This window comes from Quercus robur, chromosome 4 (genome assembly GCF_932294415.1).
Source record: "Quercus robur chromosome 4, dhQueRobu3.1, whole genome shotgun sequence".
In the NCBI taxonomy this organism is placed as follows: domain Eukaryota; kingdom Viridiplantae; phylum Streptophyta; class Magnoliopsida; order Fagales; family Fagaceae; genus Quercus; species Quercus robur.
Window position 1 is genome coordinate 49824206 of NC_065537.1, and position 20284 is coordinate 49844489.

Sequence of the window (20284 nt, forward strand, 5' to 3'; positions counted from 1 at the left end):
TCATAATTTCCATAGTTATTGGCTATGTACTGGTAAGCACTTACCGGAAAAAAGTTAAGGACTTATTTAGTAATGTTGTTCTAGTAACGTTTAAGTGTTGTGAAAATACGTGTAAGTGAAAAATTATTGTAAAAATACGTGTTATATTATTTAGACAATGAAAACTGTTGTTTAAACAATACAACCAAACAAATCTTAAGTATGCTTAAGTTATATAACCTCCTTCGCTAAATAGGACATATATTTTTCCCAAATTTTACACAATTAGAAAAAAAATTAATAAAAAGTTAAAGGCTTTTTATTTTATTTTATTTTATATATTTAAATATAGAAAAAGAAAGCTGGTCAATCACTTAGTGGTGATGCTAGAAAATTTTTCACGGACCAAGTAAAATATATACAAAAACTTTTAAATTAAAGATAATATTTAATTTATACATAAAACACACAAACATAAAAGATACAAACATCTTTCTCAAAAAAAAAAATAAATAAATAAAAGATACAAACATATATATAACTTATGCAGTTTGTCACACACAAACATGATTTGAATTTATTATATATATATATATATATATTAAAAGTTATGAAACATATAAAACTTAATCAATTTGAAATTACTTAAATAATAAATGTCACTTTATGTGCTTATGCATATGCTATCAATAAGATATAAACTATAGAAGCCCTTATTTTATTTTATTTTTTTCATTTTTCATAAATAACAAGTGCAATAAGGATTTCTAACTTCAAACCACAAAATCTAGAATTACCATTTATTCTATTAATAAAAGAATCAAATTATAGTGTCCATATCTCTAATTCTTCAAATATAAATATTGAAAAAAATATATTCTTTTTGAAATTTTTTTTAATTAAATAGATTTAATTATCTATTTTTAAGAATATATATATATATATATATATTTGAATATGCTTTAATTTAATGAGCTACGGATAATGTAAGAATAATACAAGGAAAAGATAGTGCATTACTCTATGCAGAAAGTTTTTTTAACACCTAACCACGAAAATCTGTGTTGATTATTTTTTCTCAAAATAAAATGAATAAAAAAATAGAATCTATATCTCTAATTCTTCATGTAAATTAAAAAAAAAAAAAATTTTTTTTACAGGCATTACATAAGTATTGAACATGTTTTAATTTAATGAGCTACTAACAATAATAGTATGAAAAGATAATGCATTAGTCAAACTTATCTAATTTAGGAACATATATACCTTAAAAGTTGGGAATTAGGTTTGGGCCTGCTTCTGAGTTTGGTGTGGGCTATGGGATTTGGATCGGATCAGGGCTCGTGGACTGTGCTTGAAGCTTGGATCGGCTTTGAACAATGGGCCTCAATTTCGGAGTTTAGGCTTAGGCTTTCTGGCCGAAATTGGGGAGGAGTTTGGTCCTCCTGCCTTTTACTTTTTCTGGGGATTGTTGCTGTGAGAGAGTGAGCGAAGTGAGCTTCCTGTGGGTGTTGGGATGGTTCGTCCATGGTATCATTGGTATGCTTGGGTGGGGAAATGCTGTTTAGAGTTAATTTTTTTGGTTAATTTGTGAGAGTGCTATGTCTATAATGTGGGTGTTTTGGGAGCTGGGGAGGGTGTTGGAACTGAGAAGGGAAGAGTGTGTGAAGTATGTGTGCTGTATAGGAGAAGAGGGGAAGGACGGTTTGGCGCTGAGAGAGACAGGGGCGGCCCAACATAATTTAGGGCCTAAGGCGAAAAATTTATATGGGACCTTTAATATGTAAATATTAATTAAACAAAATCATTTAATACTAATTAAATTAAGGTTAATTTGATACATTAAATACATAAATAATACCAACTAGACTAATGTTAATTTCATATAGAGAATTGAATATCATAATTGAATCATAAATATTAATAAAAAGAAATAAAAATATATTGCGATTGAAAAAGATACATTATTTTGAATATAAAACAATGTATAGTTAAATAAAGTTGTAATCTAATTTTTAATTTTATATTTTGATTTTAAGAGAGAGAGATAGATATTATTTGGTGTGTGACTTTGTAGGATATTAGTTTACAAAAATCAAAGTCTCAAACTATCAGGGGAGATTAATCTATAATTGATGATTTAACACATTTGCAACATCTTTTTGAAATATTTTAGGGTTTCAATTGAGTTAAGGTTCTATTAGTCTCGTAATTTGAGAGTCTTAATAGAAATGAAAAAGAAAAATATGCTAATTGAAAGCACTATAAAATGTTCAAAATATAATGTGACGTTGTCTCTCATTAATGAATTTCATCAATTTAACTAATGAATGTTTATATTAAATTTTTGTGATTAATAACATAACAATTTGTAAGTCAATAGTAAAATTTGTAATATCCTTAACATCACTAATAAAAAAAATGTACAATTTTTAGAAAATATATATATAATTTTATAAAAATTTGGGCATTTAATTATGGAAAGTGAGACCTTTTTTCCTAAGAAAATTTTTGTTTTTTGGTGGGGCCTTAGGCCTAGGCCTAACTTGCCTAGGCCTTGAGCCGGCCCCGGAGAGAGAGAGAGAGATTTGTGTTGTGTTTTGAGTGGGGTTTCTGTGTTTGAGAAAGCAAGAGAGATGAGAAATGTGGAGTGAATGACTGTGGGGAAAAGGAGAAAAGTTTGACTACTGGCTATTGATGAACCCGACACTGAAAATGATGACTTCGGCACTTAAAGCTAAAGCATATTAGAGCAACTGCGTCAAGTGTATAATTTCCGTCTACTTTACCAAAAAATAAAAAACACATTTTTATTTTATTTTCCATATCAATTTTTACAAAATATTTATATCAATTTTTCTATTCTAAACATTTATTTAATAAAATATTATTTTTTTACACTATCATTTCTCTCAAAAACCCAACACAATCCACCCAGCCACCAGCCACCATCATCAGTCCATTCAACCACCATCATCAAGCAACTAGCCTCCATCATCAACCCACCCAAATACCCATTCACCCAGCCACCACTAGTGAAATCCAAATACTCATTCAACCCAATTACCATGAATGAAATCCAAATATTCATCCAACCCAGCCACTGCGCAACAAGATCGACACCTCCCATTGTCCGGCCATGGAAGCTGCGTCAAAGCCCAAGTGCGTCTAAACCAAATACCCATTCAACCCAACTCTGATCGACACCTTCAACCCAGCTCTGATCAACGCCCACGATGCATAACCCCACTGATCTGTGGGTCCGGCCATGGAAGAGGAAGCTTATGAAATGAGAGAAACAGAAAGTTGAGAGGGTTGATGCGGAGAGAGAGAAAAAAATGAGAAAAAGAGAGGGTGAGGTGAGAGTCAGAGGACCGGTGAGAGGGAGAGAGAAAAAAATATTAAAATATTATATGCAAAGTTACAGTAATTATACATATATGAACAGTTAGTATAACAGTTTTGTATATTTATATATTTTTACAAATACTGATGTGAGTGTTTTTTTTTTTTTTTAAATGTACAAAATTAAGCACATTTTGTATTTTGCAAACATTTGCAACTACTGGTGCGGTTGCTCTTAGCAGCCTCGTTCAAAGTTGCAAACACATTTTGCACTTATACATTTGACTGTGTTCAAAGTGGTAAGCCATGAATCTGGAGCCACATATTAATTTGTAGTGGAAAAATCCAGTCCTTGGACAGGTGAATTTCGGGATCAAGTTTTTGAGTTTCATGTGACATCCCCAGCAACTTCGACTTGTTTTTACCACTACTATCAGTTTCTAGCTCCAAATATTAATCTACGCGTGATTTACTATAAAGATCTTGCAATAGAAATGCTAGTTATTATTGGCCTTTACCCTGATATTGGGTTGAAGGAACTGTATAATATATATGCAACTTAAACAGTTAAACTTGGAGATCAATGGTTTTTCAAATTCAACCACTCCCTTAGAGCTTGCAACCAAAAACCCAATACTCAGTAACACCCCAGATTTTCTATTAATATTTTTGAAAGTTCAAAGTATATCCAAACCTGGAAGAATACTTAAAACCAACTTCAAATCATTCAAAAAAAAATACCCCGGCACTGAAATTTCATTGCTTCATTTTTTTATTTTTATTTTTTATGTTATTCCATTTACTGTTTATATATATATATATATATATATTTATTTATTTTAAAGAAAATTTGCAATCAAAAAGCATTAACAGTTAAGTTTTATAGCTTGGAATAGAAGACTAATAAACAGAAAATTCCGGATACAGACTTGAAATTCAAGCTTTACAGCTCACTCCGAAAGGAAAGCCCAAGAGAAAACCAACCAATAGTTGCAATACAAGCTCGAACTTTTCCACGTTATAGTACTGTGTGTAGTACAAATTTTATTATAATGACGTGTAACCAATAAGATTATTCAAATATTTATTTATAAGATGGATAAAGTTTACCAATCATATTTATTATTGAATTAGTTTATAAGCATTATGTAAAATCTATAATACATTTAACATTTTCCTTGACAAAATAGTTTTTAATTGTAGAAATAAAAATAATTAGGAGGTAGAAATAGAATAGCCCCCATCCTCAAGTCTTTTCAGGTTTTAATTAGTAACTATTACGGTCAAAATGAATTATTGCCCTATTGGTCCCAAAGTTTACTTACTAATTAAGTCCTTTTAGTCCTATTAACCTTTTTTTTTTTTAAATACCCAGTATTTTAACACCCACATAGGGAAAGAAGAGAAGATCTTAAAGAAACTGACAGTTGTATAGATCTAAAATGACCTAATTCTTGGATACACAACATAGCTAGACTTTAAACCTCTGTAACTCTTACTCATTTTCCAATGTGAGATTAATCCACTATTTTTTTTTTTTTACTAAGTATTTTAACACATACAAGAAGAGGGGAGAAAGTCTTATAGAAACAATGGTCCTATTAATCCTTGAACTTAAAAAAAAAAAAAATTAGTGCTATTGGTCCATCGTCAACTTCCATTAATTTCTTTACCCTGTGTTTGACGGAATTATGATATGTCAATTTTTTAGGTGATGTGGTAATTTGTTATTAATTAATGTTAAGAATATAAAGTGTGAGAAAGACTGAATAGTCTGTATATTGATGTGTATGAAACAATGTACAATAGAGAGCCTTATATAGGCTAGATATGTGTGCAGTACAAGTAAAAGGAGTAAACTACAAGTACAGTATACTGGGCTAAGCCCAATGGGCTAAACTAGTCTAAGCTATACACTAACATCCCCCCTCAAACTCGAGGTGGCAAGGAGGAAGCCAACTGGAGTTTGGATATAAGATCTCGAAGACGACCAGGCGGGTGAGTCTTGGTAAAGATATCAGCAGGCTGGTCAGCAGAGGAGATGGAGAATAACTGGAGATTTCCTTTCTTAAGATGCTGGCGAGTGATGTGGTAGTCGATCTCAATATGCTTAGTGCGTTCATGGAAGACATCATTATGAGCAATGTAGATAGCACTACGATTGTCACAATAAAGAGGAGTGGCAGTGGGCTGTGGAGCATCCATGTCAGCCAAGAGCCAACGAACCCAAACAAGCTCACAAGTGGTGTCGGTAAGGGCACGATACTCAGCCTCAGTACTAGAACGGGAAACCACATCCTGCTTCTTGCTGCGCCACGAGACCAGAGAAGTACCTAACAGGAAACAAAAACCTGTGATAGAGCATCGATCAGTCGGATCACCTGCCCAGTCAGCATCTGAATAAGCATGAAGCTCGAGAGAAGATCGAGAGGAGTAATGCAGACCATGATAAAGTGTGCCTTTGACATATCGGAGAATCCGAAGAACAGCAGCATAGTGGACAGAACGAGGTGCATCCATGAACTTACTAACCATACCCACAGCATGTGAAATATCTGGACGAGTAACAGTGAGATAGATCAAACTGCCAACCAACTGACGATAGCGAGTAGCATCGGATATAGGTTCACCGTCCAAGGGTGTGAGCTTTGCATTATATTCCAAAGGAGTGGAAACAGTCTTGTTATCAGTGGCACCGGCTTTAGAGAGAAGATCAGAAGCATATTTAGCCTGTGAAAGATAGTATCCATTAGAGGATGAGGTAACCTCAAGCCCAAGAAAATAACTGAGAGTGCCCAAATCTTTCATCTCAAAATGCTGACTAAGGAAGTTCTGAAGAGAGCGGATACCTGCAGAATCATCTCCAGTAATAATCATATCATCAACATAAAGAAGAATAAGAGTGATACCAGCAGAGGATCTTCGAACAAAGAGAGCAGTGTCATGAGGACTCGAAGTGAAACCCTGCTGAGCAACAACTGAGCTAAATTTTTCAAACCAAGCTCGAGGAGCCTGCTTGAGGCCATAAAGAGCACGGCGAAGGCGGCAAACTTGATTGCCTGAGTGTGGATAGCCAGGGGGTGGTTGCATGTACACTTCTTCATGGAGGTCTCCATTGAGGAAAGCATTCTTCACATCCATTTGATAAAGAGGCCAATGGCGAACAGCAGCCACAGCAATGAGACATCTAACAGATGTAAGACGAGCAACAGGAGCAAATGTTTCCTCATAGTCAATACCATACTCCTGAGTAAAGCCCTTGGCAACTAGGCGAGCCTTGTATCGTTCAACAGATCCATCAGCCTTGGTCTTGATCTTGTAAACCCACCTACAACCCACTACAGACTGACCAGGAGGCAAATCAACCATATCCCACGTGTGATTCTTATGAAGGGCATCTAGTTCTTCATTCATAGCTTGCTGCCAAAGAGGGTCAGTATGAGCCTCACGATAGGTGTGAGGTTCATAGAGAGTGGCAAGAGCAAAAGAGCAATGATAATCAGTGAGATAAGGGGGAGGAATGCTTACCCGAGTGGAACGACGAAGTTCAGGACCAATAGGAGACTCAGGAGAGGGTGGTGCCACAGGATCCAAGACAGGCGGGTCATATGCCGGAGACAGAACCGGAGATGAGTCGTCTGGAGAGGCAGTCGATGCTGAAGAATCCTCCACAAGTTCAGGATAGAGAGGGAGGAAAAGATCAGTAAAAATGGGAGACTCTGAGGAAGAAGATGTAGGAAACTGCTGAAGACTCGTGAAAGGACGATGTTCCCAAAACTCAACATGACGGGAGACACGAAGGCGATGAGAAATGGGATCATAGCAGCGAAACCCTTTTTGAGACACACCATAACCAAGGAAACAACAGAGACGAGTACGAGGTTGGAGCTTTGTTCGTTCATGAGGAGGAAGAGAGACAAAGCAAGCACAACCAAAAACCCGAAGAGAGGAGTAGTCAGGAGTTTGACCATAGAGAAGCTCAAATGGTGATTTGTTGTGTGTAGTTGGTGAAAGAATACGATTAATAGTGTGCACAGCAGTGAGAGCGGCCTCACCCCAAAATCGCTCAGGAAGAGAGGCAGAAATGAGAAGGGTGCGGACAGCATCAAGAATGTGACGATGTTTTCGTTCTGCACGACCATTTTGTTGAGAGGTGTAAGGACAAGACCGCTGAGGAAGAGTACCATGTCTGTCTAAAAAGGATAGGAAAGATTTATCATTATATTCTTGAGCATTATCTGATCGAAAGACTTTAACGGTGTGATTGAACTGTGTTTCAATCATTTTATGAAATGTTTGGTAAATAGACACAAGTTCAGACCTATGGTGAAGCAGATAAATCCAAGTATACCGAGAAAAATCATCCACAAATATGACAAAATATTTAGATCCCCCCTCAGTGGGAACAGGTGCAGGACCCCAAATATCAGAATGTATAAGATCAAAAGGAGCAGAAGAAAAGGAGTCACTTTTATTAAATGGCAATTTTGTTTGTTTACCAAAATGACAGGAAGTACAATCAAATTTTGAAAACTGAACTGAACCTAAATGACCTTGAGAAGCTAACAATTGAAGACGAGATAAGGATGGATGACCAAGACGAGCATGCCATAGATCAGGTGAGGAGGTGGCAGTGGTAGCAGCTGCAGAAACAACTTGTGAAGGAATCTTCAAGTCATGAACCTCAAACATGCGACCAACCTTACGGCCTGTCCCAAGCACTTGACCCGTCCGGGGATCCTGCACATCCACACCATGATTAGTAAATAGAAGATCTACGCCTAATTCGCAAAGTTGACCAACAGAAAGCAAATTGAGGGATAACTTTGGAATATGAAAAGTGTCACTAAGGGATAAACAAGGAGAAGAGATTGTTCCTTTATGACTAACAGGCATAGGAGTTCCATCAGCAGTGTAAATGGTGATTGGATGTTCTAAGGGTGCCTTATCAGAAAATTGGGATTCATCAGGAGTCATATGGTTACAACATGCAGTATCAAAAAATCAAGGTTGTTTACCTGAGGTGACAGAAAGGGCAGTGGAAGTGCGGGATAAAACCTGTTAAACAACTGCCTCAATATCAGCCGTAGTAAGTGAGGAAGCCAAAGATGGACCTGTAGGAACCGATGGATCTGAAGGACATACAGCAGCTGCCTGAGGAAGAGAAGCTTTATTCTGCTCTTGCACAAATTTCTGTAGCTTACGACAAACAGAGATGTCATGGCCTTTGGCACGGCAAAACTTGCAGTGAGCACCTTTGGAAGACTGAGAGGTGGGACGCCCGGAGTTTATTCGCGGAGGAGCAGTGAATGCAACAATGGGAGGCTGTGGTGAGGGTGTAGCCAAGACATGATCAGATAATGTCATGTGATAAGTGGGCCGACGATTCTCCTCAGAAATGAGCTCCTTTACTGCAGCATCAAGAGAAGGAGTAGGAGACCGGCTAAGTAGAGAAGCCCTAGTAGGCTCAAAATCCTCACGTAAACCCATCATGAAGTGCATAAATCTACGGCGATCCCGATATTTGACAAAGAGCTCAATGTCCTTAGAACACACCAGTGGAGGATCTGCAGCAGAGAGTTGTTCCCACATAGTAGAAGTCTGAGAATAAAAATCAGAAATAGACTGACCTGTCTCTTGGCGCATTTGATAAAGTTTTGATTCAATGTGAAACTCCAAACTTGAATCATTAGTGCAGTTATAACGATCGGCCAAAAATTTCCAAGCAGCCTCAGCAGTTTCAAGACGAGGAAGAAGATTATGAATGGAGGGAATAGAGGTATTGATAAACCAAGATAAAATCTTACTCTGAATACTCTCCCATTCTTCTAGACGTTCTTCATAATCATCTGTTGTAACAGCAGTCTTGGAAGACTCTTCAGCAGCTGTGGCTTTGGACTTAGGGTTTGGTACTGGCTTAGGAATTGAACCAGTCACATATCTCCACAGTTTACGACCCTTGAGAAAGATGGTCATATTCTGAGACCATGCATGATAGCTAGTAGGACCATCCAACATAATGGTGATAGGACGTATGATATCTCGTTCACTTTGTTGAGCCATAATGAAGAAAATGATCAAAAAGTGATATTTAGATACCTCAAATGCAGAAACGGAGTCCAAAATCAGAATCTACGCGAAAAACTGAGCAAGACAGGTCCTGTTGAAAAATTTTGACTTGGTCAACGGTCAACGGTCAAAAGTCAACGGTCAAGTCTGGTCCAGTCAACGGCTGACGTGGCAGGGTGACGTCACACTAGGGCTGACGTGGCAGTTCGCGAAACGGAGCTGGCGCGTGGGGCGCGTGTAGGCGCGTGGATAAGTCTGATTTGGCGCGTGGGGGCGCGTGAGTGAGAGGGACGGCGCGTGGCGGCGCGTGACGGCGCGTGGAGCGCGTGCTCGTGAGGCAGAAACTTCAGGCGGCGCGTGGGGGCGCGTGTGAAGTGTTTTCTGGCCGTTCTTGGTTGGGTTTTGCTCGGGATTGTCTGTTCTGTCACTTAATGCCTTTGCTTTGACAGTTGGATGAGCAGAACAATGAGATCCGAGATTTGCTGGGACTGTGGGCGTGACGGCGGTGACTCGCTTATGACAGTGGCTACTGGATGAAGGCGAGGGCAGCGGAAGAACGCCGGAGATGTCCACAGGAACCAGGAAGTCAGAGGATTGGCTCTGATACCATGTTAAGAATATAAAGTGTGAGAAAGACTGAATAGTCTGTATATTGATGTGTATGAAACAATGTACAATAGAGAGCCTTATATAGGCTAGATATGTGTGCAGTACAAGTAAAAGGAGTGAACTACAAGTACAGTATACTGGGCTAAGCCCAATGGGCTAAACTAGTCTAAGCTATACACTAACAATTAAGCATCAACACCAACACTCAATTTTAGTTGTCAAATTTTAGTAAGGATATATATCCTTTACGAAAACGGCAAAACCAAATACCACGCCGGCCTCGTTACTGCCGCAAATACAATTGAAAAATCCAAATCTTCCAAAACCGGTTGATTTGTCAAAAGTTGTTTAGTTAGCTTTGGCTGGGATTTTAGTTTTCTTGGTAACTATCTAAGGCTACGTGCTAAATGAATAAAGATACTAACTTCTTGATGGATTTAAAAAAATAAAATTGTTCAGTGTTGGCAGTTAATTTGTCAACTGCGATGGGTTCCAGTACATTTGGACTTTCTTAGATTGGTTTTCGGTTTTCCTACGGAGGCAAGCAACGGTTAAAGGGATTTCAGTTGTTTGAAGATTAGGATAAGTTTAATTTGACAATAAGTGTTTGGTAACTCAGATTGTGCTTTAGCTTTGATGTGTAATTTTTGAAAAATAAAAAGGTTGCCACATCAATTAAAAAATTGATACATCATTATTAATTCTGTTAGACACATGAAAGAAAGTTAACAGAATTAATGAAGGTACCTATAACACTCATTTTTTAATTTTGAGACCAATAATACTCATTCAAAATTTCAGGAGCTAAAAATGTTTTAAATAGGTAAATTTTAGGAATCAACAGTATACTTTGGCCTCAATTTTGTTATTGTTTCCTCTAAAAGAAAATAAAAAATTATGGTCTAAAATAAAACTTGTAACAAAATTTATGGAACAAACATACATTTTAATTTACCTATTAAATTTAACTTCTATTTTTTTTTATATATACAACGATATATTGCTGAATTTCATCAAAACTTGGAATTCAGACACAAATTATATAATATTGAATAGTTTGTCCTCAAATAGCTTTCCTTATTATCCATGGTAGAAAAGTCTCTTACCAGACTTAACTAGACCTCTCTTTTAATATAGACTTAATTACTAGACTTCTTTTGCTTCAAAAGGTAAAGATCTAAATTCGATATTTACATTGCAAACTTTTCCCAAAAAAGAGATAAAGATTACATATGTGATTTTGTGGATCAGGCATTATACTATCCTTGCACAAAAAAAAAAAAAAAAAAAACAAAAACAAAAACAAAATTAGAAAATGAATTTAGATAATAAAAACCGAAAATATATAATGGAGTTATGATTTATTTGATTTAAAGACAAAAGGTCTAAATTCGGAGAAAAAAACACATGATATCAATCACAAACTGAAAGTTCATCAGTTATCTTTCTAAGAAAAAAAAGAGCGTAGTTTTTGGCCCTACAATTATTAAAGGAACAGTACGCACAATGAAATAGCTTACATCCAAGGCTTCACATTCCTGTCGAAGATTCTTGGTCTATAAGTTGAAGCGACCATGGCAAGAAGAAGGTGAACTTGTTTCCATGCGAATAGGATGACAGAAACAGTAACAAGACAAATGATAGGAATGACCACCCATAAATTTCCGTCTAGAATAATGGAAAGTGAGGTACAAAAGTTGACCATCATGGGTGCAATGGAAAAGATAAGAGATGAAAGGCCTATTATCATTTTTTGGGGTAAGGATATGAGTAAATCTTCCTCTAAATTTCGTGATGTGATTGTATGAAACACCAATAATGATGTTGTGGCAGAAACTAGGAACAGTGCATTGGATAGCATAAAGAGCATAAACACCTTATCCTTTAAGAACATTGGCAAGCTTGTATTTTGATTGTTACCACCTCGAACTGTAATTGCTGCTGCAAACATAGTAATAACAATTAAAATAGCTGGCACTGTGCAAGAAGACGTTGTCTCCTTGATCCAATTTTTGGCCTGATCAACCAAGCCCTTATGGTTCTCTACAAACAAATCTTGAGGTGTAAAACCATCGTAGTTTTCAGCTTCTATTAAGGAAGGACTGACAATGCTCTTCACTTCCTGTGTTTATTAAAAAAAAAACTCACATCACAAAATAGTTTAATATATAAATAAAATATTGAACACCTTGTAATTTTGCGTGTTTCATATCCCTAATTTAAAGAATCAATATCTATGGCTCAATATAACTTGAATGAAAGATTTATAGGAGTAAAAATTTTATCATTGGTTGATGGTCATAATTGACGCGGGTGAAAGATGGAACAAGGGAGAATTAGGGCCACCTAAAGATAAGGAGATAGATGAAATGGGAACTAAGCTAAACTAAAAGATAAAATTGATAAAAGTCAATACAAAAGACTTGATTCTGGACTTCCATATCCTCACATAGGTTCAAGACACCTCCACACCCTTAGTTACTATATAATGAGTATGAAAAAATCAGTAATTAAGGTCATTTAATGGGCAACCTGAATGCACTGGCAAGCCATCAAAGAAAAAAGATGTAACTTTTCATGCATATTCAACCCATTAAATGACGACCATTACTCAAAGATCTTACACTTCTATAAAGACAGTGACCAATAATAACCACCCACAATTTTTCTTCGAGTTTAAGCCAATAATCTTTCCTTTAGATCTTTTGGAAGCCCTATCAATAATTTCCATCTAATAATTTTCTAAGACACAAGACAAATGAATAGGTTTTTTATTCATCTTGCCTCACTCGTGGAAAACATGGCTAGATGAATACGGATGTATAATCTTCTTTGCATTGACTAAGATTGAAACGGCTTGCACCCAGTCACATCTTTGATTGTTGATATGAAATCTTCCACACAAGCTTTAATATTAATTTGATCTTTGCATGTAGTTTAGATGCTTTCATATATTGTTTCACCTTTCACGAAGGCTTCCCAGATGGAATCTAACATCTCTACACCATTATGACATTCAAAAGGAATGAATCAATGAACTCCAACAGTAGATCTAAAGTAATTAAGATTATATTAACCTTAAGTCAAAGTGTGGCTTATGGGTTCAGCACCGTACACGATCTTTGCGACGCCAACACTATCAATTCTTCACCGCATATATAAGAAGATGATTCATTTGCATGACTATGATAATTATTAGTTTTTGATTTTCTAGAAACTTTTCAAGAATGAAGGATATAAAAAGAAAATGTAATTAATGTTAAATTATCAACTGTTCTAAAAACTTAAACTATATTGAAATATGGTAATTTATTTATTTAATCCCATACTTTTAACATGCCTCTTCATGTGTGCGCTCAAACTCCATTTTAATAGGTGAGATCCCACACATGCGATTTTAAATAGGAGGTAATGTGGAAGAGATAAAGATCGAATTTAGAACTTGCTACTCTGATATTATGTTAAACTAGTGTTTAACCCATGCGATGCGCGGGATCATTTAAAATCTCATAAGTAGAAGAAAATACAGGTAATTGCTTTAAATATATATTATACATTGTTAAGACTCTTAGTCATTACAACTCTAATTTTGATGGTATTTACGAAGGATCCTGACAAATTAAATTGAAATAAACAGACATGTTTTTCACTGTATAACTAACCCTCCTAAAAAAATAAGAGATCAAAATGATAACCTGTGTATAGCTATAAAAATGGTTTCATTAGAAGTAATAAAGTTGTAAGAATTAGATATCTTTATATTTCTTTTAAAATAAAAAGGAAGAGAGGAAAAGAAATGGGAAGAAAAATTTAGATTGTTATATTTATATATCTGAACCATGGCATACTATTTCAGAAAAAAACTTGTTTTAACTTATTATATTTCTTAGGTAAAACTCCATAGTGTTCCATTAAGCAATTGAGAAGGAAAAATAGCACAATTGACATTATAAGGAAAATTTTGATGTATTCAAGCAGACATATAACTGATCCAAACAGCCATAATACAATTATATACACTATATTGACTTAGTTGAAAAATTACAGTAACCAAAAAAATAGAGATGTAGTAGCTGAACACACATAACTTTTTACTTTACAATAACAGAACAATAGGGGAAAATCTATTTATTTTAATAAAGCAAATCCTGTTGTCTACATTCTTCATTCAGCTTATACACTTTGAAATCAACTATTTTGGGACCATCACAGTGTCTAACATACCAAATTGTTAAATATAATTACATTTTACATTTTGGAGCGACATTCTTTCAGGTCTTTGAACAGATGTTTCTCCTATTTCTATTTTTTGATTGGCTATGTACTTGTCCTTCCTTGATTTTCTTACAATTTCCTCCATTGTTTCCTGCAATAATTTGCATTGTTATGTATCAGTTAGATATGTAAAGTAGATTATGTGTAGACTAATGTTTGAATCATATAGTAAGCAAGTTGAAGTAAGTATGTTTCAATCACCTGATGTTCTTCAACTTTACTTGAGTCTTTTTGCTTATGTAAAACTTCCATCACCAAATTTTTTGAGACCGTGTAATTTTCTTTTCCATACTTCAAATTATATTCATCAAGATGCAGTTGGAACAAATATTCATTGCCAATTATTTTTTGAATCTCTTTTGGTAAAGTATTCTCATCTAATTTCAACATCTGTATAAACAAAGTATCATACAATTAGCAATATATATAAATATAAATGCAACATTGGTAAGAAAGTATTAAAACTTCAATTTTCAGAAAATAAATATATAGGGCTGACATTTATATATGAAATTACCTCTTCTTGCATCTCTGCAAGTTCTTTTGCAGTTTTAGAAATAATTTTCTCAGCTCCTTTGTCAAACAATATGAATGTGGTTGATCCGGTCTCATCTTGTACTTGGACTTGTATTCTATAGCTGTTTTAGATACAAAGTTGTTAATAGAATGTTATATATAATTTGTGTGTGTTTTAGAATTTACAAATCAAATTTTTTTTTTTTAATTACCTTGGGACTGCAAATTTTGGCTCATTTTTACAACGTTCACAGCATAGAACTCCTTTGACTTGTTTCACTTTCGTCTTGCATATAAAACATGCAACATAATACCATCCATATTTGTTGTTGATGTTAATGATTTTGGCATTGCATGTTACCATCAAGTTCTATAATACAAAGATTTAATTCTGAGATTTATGTGTATTTGGCAATTATCTGATTTGGGAATATACAATGGCCTTATTGAATGTAATTTTTTTGATTTCAAATTACCGCATCAATGTCCATATGAGAGCTTATGGCTGCACCAGCAGTTGGTCCAAAACCCGTTACAACATTTAGTACTCCATCAGGGATACCAGCCTTAGCCAAGAAAGGTAGTACTATTATTATTTTTAATGAGAAGAAAATTGTTATTATTTGTTAAGAAAGAAAATAAAAGACTACCGTAGTCTCATTGATTTTAGGCGCGTTTTAAAGATTTTGATAATCTATTATTTATTTCAAAAACTTATAAATAAACATAAATAGGCCTATAAATAAATAAAATATACCTAATTATATTAATTTATTAATTGTCATATCTCACAGTGTTGTATCCTAATTTTTCAAGAATTGTTTTGTTACAATATCCTTTCTGTGTTCATATTCTTTAGAACCATGAAAAGTGATTAATTTATAGGAGCATATACCAGCTTTGAAAGATGAGCATAATAGAGAGCCGAGAGTGGTGTTTGCTCAGCGGGCTTGACGACCATGGTGCAGCCAGCGGCTAAGGCTGGGCTAACCTTCGTTAAGAACACAGAGGTAGGGAAATTCCAGGGAATGATGTGTCCTACAACACCAATTGGCTCACGCAATGTATAGGCATGAAATTCTCGTGACATTTTCAAGACCTCCCCATGAATTTTATCTGCTGCACCAGCATAGTATCGTAGCATGTTTGCTGAATGGGGAATACCAGCCTTGCCTTCACTAAACAATTTCCTAGCATCAATGGTATCTAAAGCCGCTAATTCTTCTGCATGTTCGTCAATCAAATCTGTAAATTTCATCATAATCCTTCCCCTATCCTAATCACCCTCAAAGGAAGAAGAAGAAACAATTAGCATTTGTTTTTATGAGTTTTTTTTATATTACTAAACGGAGAAAAATAATTTCATATAAATATGCACTCAACTTGCATTTACCAAAGCCTACTTCAAAAAGAAATTCTTACCCCCAAGATATAAGAGGCTGGTACGTTAGAACAGGAAACTTTATAATTCCCTTTGAGAAGAATGGGATCGATTGTGAGTTTCAGTGACAACATATGTTGCTAAACATCTATTCTTAGTTTATATTTTCATGTATTTTAGATTTGATTGGTAGATTAATAGAAAAGTTTTATTTATTATTTAATCCATTCAAGAATTATATTACTTCTATTTTCTTCACTTTTTACTGAAGCTTGTTTTCATAGCTGAGATTTAAACAATTGTAGCAAAAGAAAAAGATTTCAATAGTTGGTTGTAATATAGATACAAAAGTATATATATGTCAAAAGAAAGACTAAAGCAATCAAGTTTGTTCTTTGTTTTCGTTCTGAAAATCCAATTTACTTTGTTGTTGGCAAGCAGATTAACTTCAATAATTTGTTGTTTAACATGACTAATAACTTGTAAAATATTTAATTTTTAAGCGTGAATCATGTTGCTAGCCATAAGTACAGGACTGGTATTATAGTAGAGATGTTAGGCAATTTTTTATTTAATTAGGTAGCATAACCATTATTTGAATGAAAGTGACAGATCTTGTTGCCAAAGCAAATGCTCGTGGCCTACAGGTTCATTTATTTTATTGGTGCAGTAGAATTTTTAGCAAATTAAAATAAGTATATATAAAACAATCAAATGTTTGATACCCCTTTGCAGCTTCAGCTTTGTGGTCATGCCACATTGGCTGCTGCACATACAATCTTTGAAAGTATTCTACAGTATGAAACTTAAAGAAAAAGAGGTGTGCTCCAACCAAACATGATCTACTAAATGAATTACAAACAATTTCTGACAATTTAATAGTAATTACATTCATTGTTTTATAAATGAAAATTCACCTACCAGCAACCATAAAGTTACAACAACAAATATACATTACACTTTCAGATTTCAAAGTCTTACAATTTTAATCGCTCTTCAAAAACAGTAGATCAGGTAGGATGAAAAACAGTTTGAAATAATGATAATGCTTTCTTTTTTTTAGCGCTCCGTCTCCCCTTCAATAGTAAGCAGTAAGTCATTGGTTCATTTTCACTAATAAGTAAAATGGGCTGAAACTCCTGTTTTTGTTAGGATGGCAGCAAGTACAGACTGGCAGTTAATGAGTCCCCTATTAAAAAAAATGAACCTTAAGATCAATGGGATGCCCAAAAAAAAAAAAAAAAAAAAAGAAGGAAAGTGTAATAAGCAGGAAATCAAATGGTATCAAATTATTTTGCCCAATCAATCCAAAGAAATATAAAAAGCAATACAAATTCTGTTAAGTTGAAACAGTAATATAATAATTGATAAGAAGTAAATTACAGTCCAAACTCTAGCCATGGCAACAACTGCAATTGAGCTTGCACTTGCAAATCTTTTATATTGTTTCCATTGGAAACTACCCTATGGGATGAAAGAGGAAGATATCAACATGGAAGAGGTAGTTGGTCCTGGCATTGCTACTAATTAAAAAACAGCTCTTAACCTTGTGCCAATTAAAGTGTTTTAATGTATATTTGGAATATTAGTATATGTCAGCCACCCTTCCCTCCCTTCCCTTTCCTCTTCTCTCATCCGTTTCTCCCCATTCCAAACATTAAAAAGGCATATACTACACTTATCTTTGCTAGCTAAGTGGCCGAGAAAGGTATTTCAGACATCCTAAACAATGATTGGCACAATGTTATTAGCTGTTTCTCTATTGATAATAAGGGTCAGTGACAATCAGATCATATGAGCCTAAGAATATTCATGGATATCTTTCTATGAATACTTGCTTTTGTGTAATATGTTTGGTGGTAAGCATTTTGAAATAAATGGTGGCTAATTTGCATGTGAAAAAGAATCCAACAAATTTAGACAATATTTATACATTTTGGTGAAAACAGATTCAGTTCTTAGGAAATATAATCTTGAACAACATTGAACAAACAATTTTAATTTTAATCAAATGTTTGATACCCCTTTGCAGCTTCAGTTTTGTGGTCATGCCACATTGGCTGCTGCACATACAATCTTTGTAAGTATTCTACAGTATGAAACTCAAAGAAAAAGAGGCGTGCTCCAACCAAACATGATCTACTAAATGAATTACAAACAATTTCTGTCAATTTAATAGTAATTACATTCATTGTTTTATAAATGAAAATTCACCTACCAGCAACCATAAAGTTACAACAACAAAAATACATTACACTTTCAGATTTCAAAGTCTTACAATCCAATCTAACCAACAACACAAATATACATCAGAATTGAATCTCACACCAAATACCCAAAACAAAATCAATTATAACCCAAACACCTTAGGTTTTACAAATCAAGTTTGTACCCATATAAAATTATATATATGGCAAGCCACAGTATCCGAAACTTGAATTAATATATCACATACATCAATCACAGCACACAGATTTATCGAACAATAGTTCTTAAACGAAATTATGCGGGAAAATTCCTGCAGAAATTTGAACAATCAATTTTCACAACAAAGCACCAAAAGGGGAAAAATGGACACAGACAATTGATGCGTATATTTCGTCCAATTTTCACAACAAAGCACTCAAAAAAGGTAGAATGAACACACCGAGAATATACCGTAAATTGACGGAAATAGGGGAAACTTATCCCGAAATCACAGAGAAGTTTCAAAACTGAATCAAAACAACAAAAACTCATAGAAAGAAGGAGAGGGAGAGGGAGAGAGAGAAGAACGTACCTGGAAAACTCAAAAGGGGATAGCGATGATCAATCGAATCTCCAGTGTGGCGCAAGTTTTTTTTTTTTTTTTTCTTTTCTCCTAGCGGAGTTTGATGTGAAGAGATCACCTCTATCGTAGTATGGCTAGGGTTTTTTTTTTAGAGAGAAAAAAAGTTAAGAAGACTGATGTGAAGAGGGTAGGATTTTTCTCTTTTTCCCTTTCTCTGTATCGCAATATTGGCAGGTTTTTTTTTTTTTTTTTTTTTTTTTTTTTTAATAAAGAGAAAATGTTAAGTAGTTTGAAGAGATCGGCAGATATTTTAAAATTTCTATGTTTTTTTTTCTTTTAACAGGTTTTTTTTTTTAATATAAAAAATTACAGCCAAACGGTGTTAATATTTTGAAAACAATATAATGTATCGCTTTTTAAAGTTACACATGTCTAAATTTTAAATAGGGACTTTTCCTATTTGTCATTACCTCCTTAATTCTAGGAACTCATTTTCTCTCAGCTTCTGCTATTATATATATATAGATTACCGATAGGAACAATCGGTAAATTAACAATCCAATGATAGGCTTATTAAAATTCACATCTAATAAAATGATATTTAGGAGAGTTGTAACCTTAATATGCAATCTAGTTTGTAGCTAAACTTTGTCCCAAAAGTAAGAAGAGTAAGGATTCAAAAATATCAAAAAATTCTAACTTTGAAAAAATACCTACAGCTAAAAGTTTGAGAACATGGAAAAGACTTATTGGAGAGGCAAAAGATATATCTTGTTCGCTTGATGAGGGAGTAGATGTACCTATTTCAAAAAATTGTTCATCATCTATCAAAGTGACAGCAATGATTAGGTGAATTTGGTGAAGAAGAGAGCAGTGGGGTCGGAAAAAGATCATGTTCTAATTTCCTCTGTGAAGCTATCTCTCAGCCTCATTACTCAACATGAAAATTCTTAGTTTAAACTATTATGGCCTTGGAAACTCACAAGCAGTTAGAGACATTCACTGTTTTGTGAAGGAGTTAGATCCCCAAATTATGTTTCTTACGGAAATTACTAAACTCGTTTACTCGAAGCGCTGAATTTATGAAGTTGAAGCTGGGAATGAAGTATACTTTGGGTGTTTCTTTAATGATTTGGGGTAGGCAAAGAATCTGATGCTTTGATTACATGAATGCTTGAAGATATTAATCAAATTTGTAAAAATTTTCATTTAGTTTCTTTGGTAGCTAGTGTCTCACTGAATTGTAATAGAGCTGTTCAACCATTTGTTAGTGTTGCTAAAAAAAAAAAAAAAGAAACTATTTATTAGTTTCAAGAATGTCCATATTTTCTGTTCCCAAA

At 34.5% G+C, this 20284-nt stretch overlaps 2 protein-coding genes across 2 annotated transcripts in view; both read right to left on the minus strand.

Annotated features, from left to right (window-relative positions):
- Window positions 1-7895: 7895 nt before the first annotated feature.
- On the minus strand, window positions 7896-9519 carry LOC126722767 (uncharacterized). Its single transcript, XM_050425916.1, has 2 exons — window positions 8343-9519; window positions 7896-8064 (listed from the first exon to the last, which is right to left on the minus strand). The coding sequence occupies exon 1, from the start codon at window positions 9385-9387 to the stop codon at window positions 8386-8388; it is 1002 nt and encodes a 333-aa protein (XP_050281873.1). The 5' UTR covers window positions 9388-9519; the 3' UTR covers window positions 7896-8064; window positions 8343-8385.
- A 1825-nt stretch (window positions 9520-11344) lies between these two features.
- LOC126722769 (uncharacterized) overlaps window positions 11345-20284 on the minus strand; it is a 42090-nt gene continuing 33150 nt past the window's right edge. The window contains exon 10 of the mRNA XM_050425918.1: window positions 11345-12124. The gene's annotated coding sequence lies outside the window, so the exon portion shown is untranslated. The remainder of the gene's footprint in view (window positions 12125-20284) is intronic.